The 18400-nt window shown below is 38.8% G+C and overlaps 1 protein-coding gene across 1 annotated transcript; it reads left to right on the plus strand.

The window, feature by feature from the left end:
- The first annotated feature begins 490 nt into the window (after positions 1-490).
- On the plus strand, positions 491-17999 carry NGLY1 (N-glycanase 1). The gene is made up of 12 exons (XM_088521192.1): positions 491-646; positions 1862-1976; positions 3171-3413; positions 6224-6383; positions 9226-9445; positions 10237-10358; positions 10768-10913; positions 11095-11205; positions 13679-13843; positions 14926-15114; positions 17016-17193; positions 17540-17999. Exons 1-12 carry the CDS (start codon positions 519-521, stop codon positions 17713-17715), a joined length of 1953 nt encoding a protein of 650 aa, XP_088377318.1. The 5' UTR covers positions 491-518; the 3' UTR covers positions 17716-17999.
- The last annotated feature ends 401 nt before the right edge of the window (positions 18000-18400 follow it).

The following is an 18400-nucleotide window of genomic DNA, read 5'->3' on the forward strand; positions in this document are numbered from 1 at the left end:
TTTTAAAAAACTTTTATTTTTAAATTTTAAGTCTGGGTTCCTTAAAAAACTTAACATGAGCCTTTTTCTCTAAGATCTTCCATAACAGTACTTCCACTAATAACAGAAATCAGAGAAAAAGCAGAACAGTGACAGAAACCTTTTTTTTAATGTATATTTTTTATTATTTAGATAGGCTTTGAGTAGGAGTGGAAATAATGATAAAGGTATAATCACTGCACTAGCTTCTAACATAGTTGAAACGGTTGAAATTGCGGCAGCAACAGAGAATGCCAGACAACAACAACAAAAAGTTGCTATTAAAAAGCATTTATGAAGTTGTGTAGCGTTACCCTTTCCACAAACAGCACCAGGAGCTCCACGCTGCCAGAAAGGCCTTTAAGGCCTCGCCGCGAAGCGGGCACTAAGGGCAGCGGCTTCACCGCCCGCGTGCGCATGCGCGCTGCGCCTCGCTCGCTCCCGCCCCGCCGCCCGCAGGGTGCTGGGGGCCCTGCCCGGCGCGGCCGGTACGCGGCGCGATGGCGGCCGCCGTGGGACTGGCTTCCTCGCCGACTTCTCCGGCCGTGAGCGAGCTGTGCCAGAACGGCCGGGAGATCTTCCTGGAGGCCTCGCGGCTGCTCCTCACCTACGCGGACAACATCCTCCGGTGAGCGCCGCCAACGGCCAACGGCCGCGCCGCCAACGGCCGCCCTGGCTCGGGGCCGCCCGTCATGCCCCGGGCGGCGGCTTGGAGGTCTCGGCGTGGCCAGTCGGGCCCTTTGATTTGTGTGTCATCAAGAAAGTGGGATCAACCAGTGAATTTAGTAATTCCCGTTGTGTTACAAATGATTTATTACAAGTACTTATCGTGCAGTGATGTAACGCAGCTCCAAGGGTGACACTAAATCTGTAGTTTGTTAGATGTGATTCACTTTTGTTGTCTAATATCAGAGATCAAGGGTGTCCTGATTCTTTTGTCTTAAAAATAAGATTGATTTTCATAAAGGTCTATATTGACTTTTTTATTCTTGCTGTTATTTGGTTGGTTCTGTGGAAGTGTATTTTGTTATGCATATAACTATGTATTAGCTCTAACATGCAAACATTTGAGCACCTAAATACAAATGTGTATGTAAGTACGAGTTAAGTAGTTTCATTAAAATTATGATGTAACTCTTCGGTTATCTCCTTATTCTCCAGCTCACTGAGACTGGAATTGATTATTAATTCTGGCTGTATTTTTTTGCAAGGTGTGATCTCTAGCGTGTGGTATATTCATGTATACAGTTGACCTTGATGGTATTTTCAAGCATCTTTAGCAGTATGAGCTGCCTCTTCATGTCATTGTCTGCTGGGCCAACCACATGCAAAAACTGCTGGGTAAAGTAGAGGCGTAAAGAATAGTGGGTTCTGGTGCTCACTGTTTCTAAACAGAGAGATGAGAGCTGAAGAACATCGAGAAGAGTTGGAAGAGGAAAGGGGGAACTTTGAAAGCCAGGGAATAAACTTAATAGTTTCACCCCAAGTACCAGGAAGTCTCACATCACTTCTGCAGTGGCCCTAAGACCTCCCATCCTCAGGCTGAGGAAGGAGGATAGTTAGAAAGTTACAAGGTGATCAGGAGGTTGAGTTTAACAGGTCAAGCCCTGCTCACCAAGCAAATTCACATGCTTAAATTACAAACTAAAATTTGGAACCAACTTATAACCCTTAATGTTTAACACAGAAGGGCCTGAGTTAAAACTTAAGTCTATTTTCATGGTATTAATGAAAATAAACTTTTTTTTAAGCTTTCATGAATCACTAATGTTCCATAGTAGTTACCAAGCTTTTTAATGTTTACTAAATTTCCAAACATAATTAAAACTTTTCATTTCTTCAGATATCCTTATGAAGAAAAATACAGATTAATTCGGATTGGAAATCCAGCATTTTCTACTAGGCTGTTGCCTGTCAGAGGAGCAGTGGAATGTTTGTTTGAAATGGGCTTTCAAGAGGTTAGTATAAGCTGGTTATTGTTATTGTCTTCATCAGTCTTACCCACCAAAATTGAAAACTGAACTTTTTTTTTTAATAACTCAGTTGCAAGCACTGAATTTTGGGCCAGTTGTTTTCAGTTTTCCTCCCATCTTTGTTTGCAGATGTCAGTAGTTGATCAACATAAAAGTTGACTGAGGCTACTTCAGAAATCATCCTGATCTAGAGCTAGAACTAACTGATCTGTGATAAGATTGTGGTTTTTGTGTGTGTGTTTGTTTTGGTTTTGTGCTCTTTTCATCCATTACTAGTTTGCTTCATGGTTAGACATCCATGTATCCATGCTGGCACAATGGAAGTGGTGGGAGCTCCCAATTTTAGTAGGTGCTGTTAGATGGATGTTCTGCTAAATTAAACTGAATCCTCAGGCTGAAGTTTCCACCCTGTGTACTTGTATATGTAAACTATCTTTTAAATAAATCATCCTGCCCTTTAGCTGCTTGTTCCCATCACCAGTTTAGCTTATGTGGCCGTAATAAGTTAGTTAAGTGAACTAATCTGACAGAAAAAAAAAAACTGCTTTTATTGTTGTGGGAGACTAATTTTTATCTAGAAAGTGCACAGGTACTAGTGCTGCCATAACAGAAGTGGAGGACAATAGCCTATTTTAGGAAGGCAGGGCTTGTACCCAATTAAAGTTGTTATGAAAAAGTATCCCAAAACAGTTTTAAGTGAGTCTTCTTTTGGTTGCAGTCAGGAAGATTGATTTCAAAGACTACCCTGCCTGCTAAAGTGGGCTGTGTCTTGGTAGTATTTGAGAATTGTCAAAGCATCTTGAGCTAGAAGCAGCTTTTGTAGTTGCAGGAGAGCTAAGGTTAAAAATGAACTCTTGCTTTAATGGTACAAAGCTCTAGCTGCTTTTGCTCTTATTTTCTGTCACGCTTCTGTGTGAATGTGTTCATTCTCTTCCTTAGGCTCAACTGTCATGAAACCTCTGCCTTTTGGTTTTGCAAAACAAGTTATTAACAAAAGTGTGTTGTTACAAATTCTTTTTTTCCCTAGATTGGCTATAGTCTTGACAGACCTAACCTGGAGGCTGAATCCTGCCAGGACTTGGCACACCAGCTCTCAGTGAATAATATAGCTGATAAGAGATACAAATCACTGACCAGCTTAGACCTACATTAATTTGTGAATTAACTTCTAAATTTCAGGGAGAAACTCACCTGGTTTTCCCTAAGGAAGCATCAATTGAACAGCTACGTAAAGTCAGAGATTTAATTGCTGGAGAGAGAAGTAGCAGGTTGAATGAGTCAAGTCACCTCCACAGATCAAGACCTTCTGAAACTGCAGCCAGCACTCAGGCAGTTGCACGTCAGCCTTCAAGACCTACTGACCCTGTTCTTGCCCCTGCCCATCAGCAGCAAGAAACATCACCTGCACAGCCTCTTGAAAGGGTAATTTTAACTTAAAACTTTGTAGGAACTTTGTATGATCTTGAATATAACCATTGAAGGTTTGACTAGAGGACTAGAGGTTTTCAAGGAGGTTTGACTAGAGGACTATTTTTCTTCCCTCCCTTCCTTCCTCCCTCCCTTTTTCCTTTCCTTTTTTTTTACTACTAGTTTCTAAAGTCTTTTGTAGGTTTTGTTCAGTCTTCATCCAACTGCAACATCAAATGTGCCATGAATAGAGTACTAGTAAGACATTTTGTTGTCTGAGATTCAAAGCAATTGGACTTTCAGAAGTCAGTTAGGTGGGAAATATTACCCTTAAGGGAGTCTTCGGAGGAGATTAGTATTTCTCAGGCAGCTGCCATAGCAGCCTTTGAGGGTTTAGGCAAACGTTTGTTTGAACGACATCTCCACATCATGAAAAAATATTAGTTTTGGCATTCTTGTGCTGCACTCGGGGCTGCCTCCCCACCCATGATAACCTTTGAGAAAAGAACTCCTGTGGACACTGTAACACAGCCATTTAATATAAATGTGTTAGCAGTTGTCTGTAAAATACAGTGACTGGGGCCGTTTGCTTTTGGTTAGTTTGTTGTTTTTTACAATTATGACTGCTCCTGCCAAGATGTTTGGAAATGACTGTGAAACCTCTAGAATGGCTGCTCTTGTAGTGGTCAGTGTTGAGAGTTTTAAAAGTTGTGTTGGGACTTGGATCGACAAAAATATTGGATTGTATTATTTAGGTTGATGCTTGCTGTAGGCTGAAGTTAACTCTTTTCATTTGTAGTTATTTTGCCCTGTCTTGCTAGCAATCAGAGTTGTTGATCCATTTCTCTGCAACTAATATTTTTCTAGGCTTCTTGACATACAGGATGGGTGGCAGGACTAAACTTATTTACAGCTAGAGACAGCTCAGGCAAAGATCGTGCTCTATTAGAACTATGTTTAGGCTGATCTCTTCAGGGAATTATGCTGATATAACCCTGGACTAGTAGTATTTGGGCTATATAGTCTGAGTTGATTAGAAAGGAGTCCTTAAAATACAATGTTTCCTGCATCTCAGGCATTTTGTTTACATAGGATTAGACGTTCTCAGTTGCAGACTCTCTCTCTTTTTTTTTTTCTTCTTCTTGCCCTAATGAATATACTGCAGAGCTGTAGGCCTATTATTCTTGTCAATGCCTGGTATCAAATGTCGAAGAAATCTGGATAATTTTGTAATACAAGCATTTTTATTTTATGCCTGTGGTTCCCAGCAGTCTTGGTAAGTCTGAGGAAAAGTGGATTACTTGAGTCAACACAGGAATATATATCTAGATGGCATGGCACTATTTTAGGGAACAAGCCCATCATTATCCTGCCTCTCTTTGGCCTTTTGTGTTTGTAAGGAATTCTTGAGAGTTTTGGGGAGAGGAAAGCTCTGGGTAGTCATTGCTGTGGAGGATGGATTCTGATCAGTTGCTGGCTCATGTGGTGATTAGAGGTTGAGAAGTGTCCAGATAGATTTACGGTGCTGAGGTTCAGTGCACATCTAGGTGTGTGCCTAGACAGCCTTGGAATACAGGAGGTTCCATTAAACCACAGAGTTGAGTACTGCTGTAATGCAGATGTTGTTTGCCTGTGGGAAAGCTAGAACTGTCAAAGATTCTGGTGGATTCTCTGGTGTGTTGAACCACATCTCTTAATGCTCTTCTGAGATATTGACCAATTTTGAAGATCTGTAAAGCAATGGTAGCCTCTGACTTCAGCCTGTCTTGTGCCAAGATGCTCATTCTTTGTGCTTTTAGAAGTCCTAGATAGATTTGTCTGTTATGTACAATAGAATATAACACATTCAATAATCCTAGTTGTTAACTTGTTTAGCAAAATTATGCCACACTCAGAGTCTATTGCAACCTGATTTGAAGTTTTCTGGTGGGATTGGAGAGAACACCTATTGCCCAAATCTCTCTCTGTTTTCTCTTCTACAAACTTGCATGGCAGTGGTTCTGAGGGCAGTTGAGTTTGTAGTGTTGAATCAGTTACCTACAGCTGATGAGCTCCAGAAAGAGCAAAACCAGTTTTGACCCATTTCAGCAATTACAAAAAATAAAGACTAGTCCTGTAGTACTGTCCAGCAGCAAAATAATCCAAATTTAGACACTGCTTTAAAAGAAGCATCTTCTGGAGGGTTCTGTCACCTGCATGTTATGTTACATTTGCTACTAGCCTCAGGAAGATACGGCATCTATGATAGAGGAAAGATGGTAATTAAAGAGACTGAAGACTGAAGCATGATCTAGCAGTAAAGATGATTTAGCAACACCACATGCTTCTCAAACAATATGCCAGTTGCATTTTAAAATCCTTTTTCTTTTTCCTTCTTGTCACACCCTTAAATGTGAGTAAATTGTTTGTTTGGCTGCTGCTGCACTGTTAGAAGCTTGAGCTTACTTCAGTAAATCTGCATGTAACTTTTTCAGTGCAACATGTCATTGCCACTGAGTACCTAAAACCTGACTGAAAAAGCCTAGTCAAAAACATTGTCATCAGAGTGTTTAAAAAATTGTCAGCTATTCTTGGATCAGTTCCCTTTTCAGTCAAGGCACCATTCAGAGTGCTCAAAGATGGCAGGCCATATTCACAGTTAAAGCGGTGATAGTGGTTGCTGCTTTTATTGGTGTTTTTATAAATGCTAATTTATCCTATAAAGAATTCTATAAAGTAACTGTGAGTATGGGATTATGACTGACTCGAAACAGAAATAGGAGAGCTTAGTTCTCCTGCTCAAGATGAGGTCAAAAATTATCTTGTGACTGGAAATCCTTTTGCAGGCTGCAGATATCCTGAAAAAACTTCAAACAAACTTTCAACATTTTGTATTGATGTATGAGAATCCTTCTCTTCAGCAGAAAGCACTAGCTTCAGTTCCCCTCCAAGAATTGAAAAGGAAGGCTCAGAAAAAGCTGGCACAAGCTACAATACTGGATAAAGGTAATGCTACCAAGTTCCGATTTGTATGAAACTAGAAATGCCTTCTCAAACTTTTAAGTGTGATGCATGTGACTACTATGCTTTACAGATGTGAATTAAGTCATACACTTGCAGATGCCACATATGGGCACCAAGTTAGAATTGCCTTTTACCTTGTCTAGCTCTTGTCTACTTGAAATTTTTTTTACTTTTCTCCCTTTGCTTTCCTCCCTTTGCAAGTAGCTTGTGTTACTTGCATTTCATTCTTGTCCGTCCGCTTTCTGCTGCTTTTGTATGGAAAGTTTGAACTCCCATTTTCTAAAGCAGCCATAAAGAATGGTAGAGAATCTAATTAGGTGAGTGTTCACGGTTGCTTCACACTAGATAGGAAGAGTAGAGCAGAAAAGATGGAGGGAAGTTTTTTTTTCTTCTTATGTAGTTGCTGTTCTGAAATTGGAGTGTGATTTCCCTATAAATATTACAATTCCAACTTCAGAATAAAAAATTAAAAGTGCAGTTTCTTATTTAAAAGATAGTGTTGGAAAGAGATTTTGCTAATGACTTTCCCAGGGTGCAAACTGGTATCCTGGATCACCACTTTTGTGAATGTTTAAATGAATAGGTCTGTTCACAGGTGATGCATAAGCATAAATATTTGTGGCAGGCGTAAATATTTGTGGCATCCATGGCTTCTTTTGAACATACTAAGTATTTCTCAGTTGAAAATTGAAATGTTTTTAAATTAAACTATGACACATCTAGCTGTTTGGTACATGAATATAACAAATTTTTATGTGTAAAAGGTAAACATTTCCAAAATTGGACTTCCAGGGCCATATTTAAGCACAAAAATCCTTTTCATTGTAAGTCTTTTCAGTATTTTGGTTGACTGAAGCTATAGGTATAGATATAAGGAAAGGAAAGTGGAAGCACCTAGTGCCCCATATTATGGGCAGTGACAATGTAAAAGTATTTTAAAAGCCTTACAGAAACATTCCTTTGAGAAAGGACTGTATATGAGATGCATGCCTAGTCAGCCCTTTCAGCTTCTTTGTGTAACTGCGCTCCTGTATTAAAACTGTCACCTGCGGCAATAGCTGCTTTGTACTAGGTGATGCTTGTTTTTTTTTTAGGTAAACCTCTGCCAGCTGTCAGAGGCTTTTGGGCTCCTAAAGGCCATGCTAATAAAATTATCGTCATTTGAACAAAACTATGGATTTTTGACTTTGTTTCCCTAGACTGTCTTCCATTAGAGAAAAAAAAATCCCATTGAAAATAACGGTATGTTATTGCCAACCATTTTTTGTTGAGAGGGATTACCTCTGTCATGCTTTCCATGCTGTGTTTTCATGAAGGATTTATTAATGAATCACAAGAAGACTATTCATGTAATAATAATTATACTTTCATAGATGAATTCTGCTTTATGCTGTTATCCAGTAGGGAAAAAAAAAAGTCTTCTAGCAGAAAGTTTGAAGTAAAATGTAGTCATATCCCCTGTATAAGCTTTGACATTTAGATGTTTAGCACAAGTATATTTTTCATGTATAATATGTTACAATGGAAATTTTACTACAATTAAAAGTCACTTTGAGGTCTCTGGTTTTCTTGTTTTGGTTAGGAGATAATGATCTCTCATTCTTTTTGTGTTCTTGATGGTGTGCCTTTAGTAGAGGTAGTAGCTCAAAGAGCCTTCTGTACCAGACAAGACTGCTTCAACACCAGAGGAAGATTTAAATTTAGCTTACATAATTTCATCATCTAGGAGATTTTTTTGTCCTTCTGGAAGAAGAATTGTCATACAATTTCAGTACAACTTCCTTTTCTTTAAGGTATAAATTCTTCTTACATGTTCATGTTCCTTAGTCAGGCCTGTGTTTAAACATGTTTATAAGCAAACTATAGTACATAAAATAACCAGTTTTATTATTTGATTGCAGTATGGTCTTGGCGATAGAATTAATGAGAAGACTTAGTTGAATGTTTATGAATCTGAGGAGAAGGATCTCTCTGGTGATTTAAGCAGAATATACATTTAAATTAAGGGCTCTGAGGAATTAGAACGCAGAAGGGATGGATTTCTTCCTTTTGGAAGGCTGGATTTTATAATTTGTTAATTAGGTAAAGTGGGATTACTTCCAGATGGTAGAATAGCAGCACTGTGAGAGAAGCTTCAAACACCTGCTGGGGATTCAGGAAATGGAACAGAAGAGTCTGATGTTCAAGTATGGGGAAATTGACTAGAGAGGAAGAAAATAGATGCCCTGTGTCTAGCTTGGGTAGGCTGAATTCAAAGAGGCGCCTTGCTGAAGTTATAAACAAACTTAATTTGTTCACAAAGCTTAATTACTTAATTACTGTGCATATACTTTGTCTAGAGAAATTCTGTTCACACTATACCTGATTGGCTAGACTGCTGCTAGGGTCCGATAGTGTGTGTGTTTTAATATCCTGTAAGATTAGGTACTCAAAGCAATTGTTATTCTTAGCTATTGAGCTGAGAATAAAAGCATGCCTAACATGCTGTCTCTTCCAGTGGCCTGAAAGCATGTGAAGGACATCCAGGATTCTCTGTCCATCCAGCTTGTTTTTCTGAACAATCCCTCATCTTCGTTCTAGCTGTGGTGCTCTGGAGTGGAGTCTTTTTGTTCTTTGAAAATACAGTTTGCCATTATCCAGTCTCTAAAATTCAGATTTTCTTCGGTAGTTTTTTGTTCTTTTGGGCAATGTATGGAACTTTAAAAAATATATAATGAGATTTCTGATGTATAATAAAAGTCCTAATGCAGTATTTTATGTAGATGCCAAAAAGTTCATGTAAATTGTCACTTTGCCATTTGACTTTAGTATGTTAACTTTGCAGGTGCGCATGTGAACGAAGAAGACTTCTTGCTGTTGGAGCTTTTGAGCTGGTTTAAGAATGACTTTTTTCATTGGGTAAATGAGCTTCCTTGCAGCAGATGTGGTGGGCAGACAGAGCCTAAAGATAATGTGGCAGCTACTGAGGACGATCTAAGGTGGAATGCCAGCCGAGTGGAAAACCATTACTGCAACCAGTGCCAGTTCTCTAATAGATTCCCCAGGTGAGCACGTGAGGATCTGCTTTGTTTTCCTTGTCTTCAAGAGACAGCTTTACCCCTTGTCTTCAAGAGACAGCTTTACCTTTGTGTATTCTGTGAACAAGCAAGAGTTGTTGGTGGACAAAAGACTAGAGGTTAGGTAATGCAACAGGATGGTGGCTGAACCGTCAAAACCTTCCATAAGCTTTGGAAGTTCTTAAAAACAAAATGATTGCTTTCATTTAAGTGGTTTCATTCTGAATACTTGGCTTTTTCTGTCTGTTAATTTCATAAAGTACAGTTTCAAAATATTACAGAATATCTTAATATTGACATACTATATAGGTGGCTTTTCTTACTTTATGGAAAATTAATTTTCTTTGAAAGACTACAATATACTTTATGGCTGACTCTGGTACACCTTTTGTTGCTGCAGTTCATGGACCATGCTAACTAGCATAAGCAGCAGCTTATAAAGAGCCTTTTCTTAAGATGAGATTTAAGTCAGTTTTCAAAATTGAAAAAAACAAATGAATTTCAGTGCTCCCGTAAGCAGGTGAGAGGCACATGGGAAGTCCAAGTTGCATTCTGCTCACACCTTTGCAGTGTGGCAAGCACTCGGTGTCTTGTGTGGGTTGAGATCTATTCAGGTCGTCACAAGGAACATCATGATGCAAAGGTTAATTTGAAGCAGAATGTATATTCTCTACTAAGGTAAAATAATTTGTACAAAGCGTGTGTAATGAATAAAGTTACTCTGTTCTTCTGATTTTTATTTATTTATTTATTTATTCTTTTTTTCTCCCCCTCCCTAGGTATAATAACCCAGAGAAACTGCTGGAAACCAGGCGTGGACGTTGTGGCGAGTGGGCTAACTGTTTTACACTGTGTTGCAGAGCTGTAGGGTTTGAAGCTAGATACGTGTGGGACGTTACAGGTATCAGTTATATCAGAACATCTAAATATTTGTATAAGCCCATGCAAAGTCAGGCTAGGTATTTTATGGTTCGGAGGTTATAATAGCCAGCAGATAGAATCTAAGGCTTTGTAGCATCTAAGGTCTGATGAAGGAAGTAAATTCACTTTCCACTCTTGCTTGATGGGCTGGAATATGTAAGTAAGGTTGGATGGCTGGTTTCAGAATGATAAAATACTTAGTTGAATCTAAAGGAACGTGATTGTAAGATTACAGCTTTCTCATTATTTCCCTGAATGTAAATAAAGAGAAAATGAGCTCTTTCATGTGTTCCTTCTTTTAACAAATTGTGAAAAGTTACAGTATTTTGGACTGTTAAAGAAAATCTATCTTTATAATTCATTGTGTCCTCTTGGACTTCATTGTATAGATCACGTGTGGACTGAGGTATATTCTGCATCTCAGAAAAGATGGCTTCACTGTGATCCCTGTGAAAATGTCTGTGATAAACCTCTTCTCTATGAAACTGGGTGGGGAAAGAAGCTCTCCTACATAATTGCTTTCTCCAAAGATGAGGTAGGAGTGATTACATTAATAAAAAACAAGTTTGCCCTGAAGCATGAATGTGAAATAGTGTGTGTGAATGTAATTTCCAGAATTATTAGAGAAAATAGGTGTTGATTAGCAAGCCTCTTTAAAGAAAGTAATACGTACAGATTTTTTTGATTTGCTTTGTTTTCTTTAATTTGTGCTTGAGGTTGTTGATGTCACCTGGAGATACAGCTGTAAGCACGAAGAAGTGCTCTCTAGAAGGACAGCAGTCAGTGAAGCCACACTACGAGAAACAATTAACACCCTTAATAAAAAGGTATGTAACAATTTTATTTGGAAAAGCAATTATTTTTTCACTTAATAGGTGAAATCTTTGAATAAGGGAACAACATTTTTGTTTTGTAACCTGCTAGAAATGCCCATGGGCTATAGAATATAGAAATATTGCTAACTGTACAATTCGTACTTTACATGAATAATGAATAAAGGATCAGTCACAGTGCTGAATTTCTGTGAAATAAGATAAAGAGTGATATGCAAGAGGGTTAACATATTGTCCCATACACAATCTGTTGAATCTAGTATTTTTACTACTTCTGTTTTTAGTCATAATGACTTTGTACTATTTTTAATGGCATTTGTGTATTAACAGACACTCGGTAAACAACAGGTGTTTTGCAACTGTGCCGACTCCTTGGAGGCAACTAAGCATTCTTCCCATAAATAATGCTATAATGTGAAAACAGGAACATATACAGGTGTAGGAAATGCAGGATGAATTTGTCCTAGATGACTTTTGACAAGCTGTAGGAAGTGAGGGATGATAATTCACAAGCTGTTTTGAGTACTTGCAGGAAATGCTGATGCTGTCAGCAAAGCTTTGGCTGAGTGCATTCCATAGCTTGCTGCTAACAGAAGCTTTTCCATCCCCTATCTAGGGCAGGCTGAATGCTTTTGGCTGAATGTACTAGAATCCCATAAAACCTTGAACCACTTGTCTCATTCAGTTTGGTCCTCCCTTCCTTCCAGGGCTAGGATTTGTGCTTTTCTGTGTGTTCATTTGTACAGAAGTTTCTGTTTCCTATGACAACATGCAGCTAATGGGTTAATAAGTAGACCATACCTTTTAAGAGGCTCGCTGGCTTACCAAGGCTGGCAAGCACATGCTGAATAGGGTGGGCAGAGTTGAACTTGAGTCATGACCTCAACAAAACCCTCTTTTATCAATGAGAAGTTAGAGCTACACAGAGAGGAGTTGAGCACTGGGAAAGTTGGTTACAGTTTAGCCAAATGAGGCAAAGGGTCTGAAGTTCTAGTCGAGCGGTGCAGGCACTTTCTGAAGAGTTTCAGGTTCACAGAGCAGATGTGAGGGAGCTTCTTGCTCATCTGTTGGAGTTGGCAGCCTCCAGTACTGGGCTCCTGTGCTCCGCAGCCTGGTCTAGGAAGAGAGCCTGGAGGGAGTAGCCATTTCACAGCCACGTGAGCAGGGGCCACGTGGGGCTGCATTAGTGGAAGGTTATGATAATATCGATGGGATCAGGAAGGTAAATGCACCACACCTGGGGGCTCATCTGCCCTGCTTGTCTAACCTGAATTCCTTGTTTTCCTCTTATCTCATGGTTATTGATACATGAGGTGAAGCAGCATCCATGTTAATGGAATAGTTCAGTGCTTGATTCCTACCCTCAAATTACCTGTTGCTTACACACCAGTAAAAGACAAGTCAATTTAAACCAAGGCATCGATCTCCCAGAAGCAGAGTCCTACAGGAGAGAGTGTGAGATGCAAAATTGATTTTATAGCTTCAGTTCACAATTGGTACTCCTTCCCTGTCCTCTTCTCCTTGCAGAAAGATGAGGAGCAGATGAGCAGTTATGTACAGAGCAATACTGTATTTTAAGAAAAAACAAAAGCAGAAAGTTTGAGCCATGGAGTTGTTTAATTCATTTGAGTACATGAATGCTATTGGCGACACCATAATTTGCAGAAAATAAGCCACACCTTTTCCAGTATATACAGTGTGTGAGCATTATGCATATCGTTATGTGCTGCTGGCATTTATATGCAGGAACCTACTCTGGGAAACTACAAGAATTAGCACACTTGTGCTCTTTGCAGTTGAAGAGTTTGCTAGCTTCTGGCACCACATGTAGCATCCTTCTTGTTTAGAAGAACTGGTTTTTGACCACTTTTTCACATGCATTTATGACAGCTGCGGTCAATCCTCAATAAGCCATCGCAAGGCTGAGGGGTAGTAACCCCCTATTCTGAGCTTTCCAGTTTCAGCAGGGTTAGGAAGAAGATTTAGAGTGAAGTTGCTAACTTAGGGTAAACAACATCAGATTTTATCTGAGGTGGGTTGAGATCTGTTCTACTAAGTAAAGAAAAATGCTAATAAAAATATTGATACCCAGATACACAGGCAAGTAGCATGAGGAAGTCCTGAGGTTGCTGCTAGTCTTCGTCAGTACCAACAGAACTGTATTTCTACCATTGCTGGAGATATTTTTTGTAATTTCCCTATATCTACTTCTCCTTATCCTATTCCACTTTTGCCTGGAACAGGTATTTGAGAGGCTTTTGTTCTTCTGCTCCTTAACAGAAAAAAGTTTGGTGCCCAGGATTGCTGTTGAGATAATTGGGAAACCTATTGGCCTGAAGTACCATGTCCTAATGAGCAAAGCATGCAGGCCTTGGGAGGACACCAAAGTGGAGCTGAAAGGGTGTCACTCCAGAGCATAATTACAGATGAGTGTTTCTATTTTGTTTGTTTTTAAATATAATTTCAGAGACAACAATCTTTGTCAGAAACCAGAAGAAGAGAGCTCCTGGAAAGGACAATCGTGGAGCTTGTTGAGTTCATTTCTCCTAAAACCCCTAAACCAGGTGAATTTGGTGGAAGAACATCGGGTTCAATGGCTTGGCGAGTAGCCAGAGGCGAAATTGGCTCTGAGGTATTTAACTTTCTTTCAAGGGGCAGCCAGCTTAAGGGTAGCTCATTAGTGGTTCCCATGTGAGGATTTCACAAGGGTCCATGGTTCAAAAAATGTTTGGGAATCGCTGATCTAAAGTGTGTGATCTGCACTTACAAGTTCTGTTGACTAATAAGTGGATAAGAAAGTTTTAAAGTAGTTGTATGCTTTGAGGAAAACTTTTAAAGTATGGTTTTATTGTTAGTTAAGCCTAGAAGCAGTTATCAGCCAGCTGATAAAACAGTGTAGGAGGAGTCGGGATCATGTAAATGGAACTGCTTCTCAGTAATTGATTTTCATATCAAAGTTGCTATTTCAAAAAGATAGGTTTATTTTAATTCTTTACTGCTACAATACAGTTTCCCAGAATCTTAGCCATATTTAGCTTGAGCCAGGATGCAAAGGTGTAACATACTCCATCAGTTTGTGCATCAATTTTGACATGACTTTGTCATGTAGAATAATTGACAATTCTAAGTAGAACAGATTAGGTGAAATTAGTAGGTTTCCCAGAACTGTTTGCGGAATTAAGAGTTTAATTTCAACTCTCCATAGTTCAGTTCTGTCTTGTTGAATCTCCTAAGAACAATGACATATCGTTAAAAATATATACAGTACCATAGAGTTACGGAGTTTACCTTTTTTGAAGCTGTTCTGTAAATTATCCTATAAAAGCATCTATATATGATAGTCACAGAAATATACTTGGTATTCTGAATAATCATTTGCTTGTTGTTTGTACAAGAAATACAAATTTTCTATTTCTAGCATGTTAGTCTCTTTACTTAAACTTGATAATTTTATGTTATTTTCCTAATTACTTGTAAAAATTATATCAATTTTAAAGTAAATTCGTGTTTTCTTTTTCTCTGGAAATGGTTTAGATCTACTGTGGAAAGCTAGTTTAAAAATGTATTTGTTCCTTTATTAGTGACCTATTTTAAAAGTCAAGATTGTTTTCAGGTAACAGCAAGACTGAATTGTGAATGCATGCTAATTGAAAGTAACAGTTCTTTTGCAATATATCGGGGAATAAAGATGCTTGTATTTTTTGCATTTTTCAGAAGAGAAAAGAAATAATTTTCATTCCCTCTGAAAAAGAGAAGACATCTAAGCTCTTTCACCTGACCTACAATGTGGTAGAAGATAGTTACACACGGATTTCAAATAACAATGAAAAAATAACTGGCTGGGAAGCAGGTGTTTGGAAGGCAGAGTCTATCTGGAGGAAGGTTGAAACAGATTGGAAAATGGTAAGGGTAACAATTCTAAAATCCTAAAACCTACCATAAAAGTATGATAGCTCCTATCCTGTGCCTATATCTGACAGCAAAACTCATTTCATTGCTTACAAAATTTACTTTAAGAGAGTAACTGTTATTCTTAAGCTTGAGAGAAGATTGCCAGTTGATACAGGAAACTGGAAATAGTTACCTTGCCTTTCAGCAAAGAATGACTAAATTCTCTGCAGATAGCAGAAATCCCTGCTAGGGGACCGAAGTTAAAAATCTGGCTTCCTCTTTACGCTTTTGGACAGACAAAACTTTCATTAAAAAGAAATGCTTCCAAAAGAAGAAATTTTCCTTCTCAACATTATATTTCCATCAGCAAAAAGGCAGATTGGTTACCCAAATCATGGGATCATAGAATCATAGAATGCTTAGGGTTGGAAGGGACCTCTAGAGATCATCTAGTCCAACCCCCCTGCACACGCAGGGTCACCTAGAGCACGTGGCACAGGACTGCGTCCAAGCGGGTTTTGAAGATCTCCAGAGAAGGAGACTCCACAACCTCTCTGGGCAGCCTGTTCCAGTGCTCTGTCACCCTCACTGTTAAGAATTTTTTCCTCAAGTTCCTGTGGAACTTTTGGTGCTTCAGTTTCCGGCCATTTCCTCTAGTCCTATCAGTGGCCACCACCGAAAAGAGACCAGCACCATCCTCCTCACTCCCTCCCTTGAGGTACTTATATACACTGATTAGATCCCCTCTCAGCCTTCTCTTCTCCAGGCTGGATGCTTTGCCCAGACTTCTTTCTATCAGTCAAGACACTGAGCAGCAGCAGAATCACATGCTCCAAATTGAAGAAGAGGAGAGTTGATGCCTGTGAGATGAGAAAGGGTCATTTGCTAGCAAACACTATTGCTTTGGTCCCTATCATCTCGCTAGCCTGAAAGTTCTCTGGCCAAATTCTGCTAGCTCAAGCAAAGGTGTGCTTTGTGTTAACAAAACATGAAGCTAGCTGAGTCTCTTCTCAAGTTTTCTTATTGGGCCTATAAGTAACTAACTAGCAAAATGTTACAGGGGAATAGCTTTTAGAGGTTAGTCTACCATTTAAAAAGCAGAAGAAAGGAAGAAACTTGAGAATGATATAATGACAGTAGACTTTTGATAACAGTTTTCTTTATTAAGGATTCTGGAAGGATCATGGCAGTTTTGACACTTAAAGCTGTAATGCCCATTTTATTGGTTTGCTGATAAGGGGTGCAAGACTTAAAAGTACCATCAAAATCTTATTATAAAAATGTATGAGGGTTCATAGTGACTCTTTAGTGAATATTAAAATATGAGTTTGACTATTCAGCCAAGTGAAGTTTAGATCAGCATTGATACTCCATTAAATTATGCAAATCTCTTAACAGCTTAAATAATGTTGTTATGGGAGTTATATATGGCTGGCGTGTACTGTGACTTGGTTTAACGAAGACATGCAAAGTCCCAGGAAAAGTGGTGTGCAACCAGCTGCCACGGCTGAAGAATCCAAAATCCCTGGTGGCTCTGGGACTGCTGCTGAAAAGCTATGCAGCCAGAATGAAAAGCAGTGACTGCCCTGTGGATTTATGCAAAATATAACTCTGCCTGTCTAAAATAATAAACTTCATAAAGTCTGAGCCACAGGAATAACTGCGCTTGTTGAAATAGTCTGCTGTCTTCTCTGGTGAAGGACATGCGTCTTCCTAACTAAGAAAAAGCTTAAGGATTCAGAGGCAAATTGTAAACAAAATTGTACAATGTGCAATTTTGCTGTTTCAGGAACTTTAGAAAAATAAAGGTGTATTAGCTTAAGATTTGCTCTCTTTGTTGATATCTTTGATTAACTAGATGCATGTTGACCATTGCCCTTTAGCCATGCTTACTGTATCTTCTTTCCCTTTAGGTTTATTTAGCCCGAAAAGAGGGGTCATCCTCTGCTTCAATCAGCTGGAAGTTTGAGTGCAAGTCAGTCGGTCTAAAAATAGATAACATATCAATTAGGACAAGTAGTCAGACATTTCAAAGTGGAAGAATCAAGTGGAGGGCGTACTCCCCCACAGCAGAGGTTGCTCTGCTAGGAGGTAAGGAAGGAATTAAAATAGAAATGAGTAATAGTGGGTAGCATAAGTGCAGCAAGACAGAGCACAGTTAGCAGCAAGAGCATAGACTGAATAGAAGATGATAATGTTTTTTACCAGGAAGGACAGATGTTTGTATGTGCGGTGCCCTCATTCTTGACTGGGTCCTCTGAGCGCTACACAAATAAAATGCAAAATTTGTAAAATTTGCTAAATGCTTTATTTTTTTTAATTTGCATAAATGTTCATTACAAGTTACCCTTAAACATGCATTCTAGCATTAGATGTTTTCTAATCTTCTTTCTTCTAAGCAGAAGCTTATTTGTTTGTTTATTTTTTCCTCCAATAGATAAAAGTCTTTGCTCCTATTCGGATTTGTCTGGTTCAACAGAAGTAACATTGGAAGCAATCCTAAATGGAGGGGATGGGCAAGCTGCATGGCAACATACCCAGCTCTTCAGGGAGAACCTAGCAGGAAGTGGAGAGAATTGCTTGGAGGTAATTATAAAATTTGCTGACCTATGAGAACCAAATCAGAAGAGATGTTCTTTGGATTCCCCCAAGACATTATGCCGTGGGTACAGCACAGAGATTTGGATGGCATTTCCCATGGATCCTGTTTTGCATCTTCCATGTAACCATCTGGAAACTGCACGTGTATTGAATAGGTAAACATCACAGTGGAAATGTTCCTGGTGAAAACAAGCAAACCAGCAAAAGTTGAAAGGTAAAATGAATACCCCTTTCCTTATCTATAATGAAGAGGAAACGGTATGGAGAAAGCAAAACATGAGCATAAGAGCAATTTTGATTTGGAGTTTTGGGATTGGTGTGTTGTTTTTTTTATAATGTACTCTTTGAAATTACTGTTGGAGTAGATCACAACAGATGCAGATGTGATGATTTTAAAACATTTTAATAGACTAATAGAGATTTACTTACATGTTTTAAAAGAGATGATTTTATATAATAGGCAGAAAAGCTGACAGATAAATATTTAAGCAGTCTTAAAATGATCTTGTTATATACTCAAATGTTAAACTTGGGTTTAATACCCAGATGTATTTGAAAGTATGATAATGTAGGAAAATAAATCTTGAAAAAAGTGTTCATTATGTATCTAAAACTTCTTTCATGGCCTGCAATATGAAACAGAGATTTAAAACAGGATAAGAAGATCAGAATTTTTCTCTGAAAAAATAATGTATAT

Source organism: Tinamus guttatus, unplaced genomic scaffold, assembly GCF_059628265.1.
Source record: "Tinamus guttatus ecotype Peru unplaced genomic scaffold, ASM5962826v1 Tinamus_guttatus_pri_ptg000115l, whole genome shotgun sequence".
NCBI lineage: Eukaryota > Metazoa > Chordata > Aves > Tinamiformes > Tinamidae > Tinamus > Tinamus guttatus.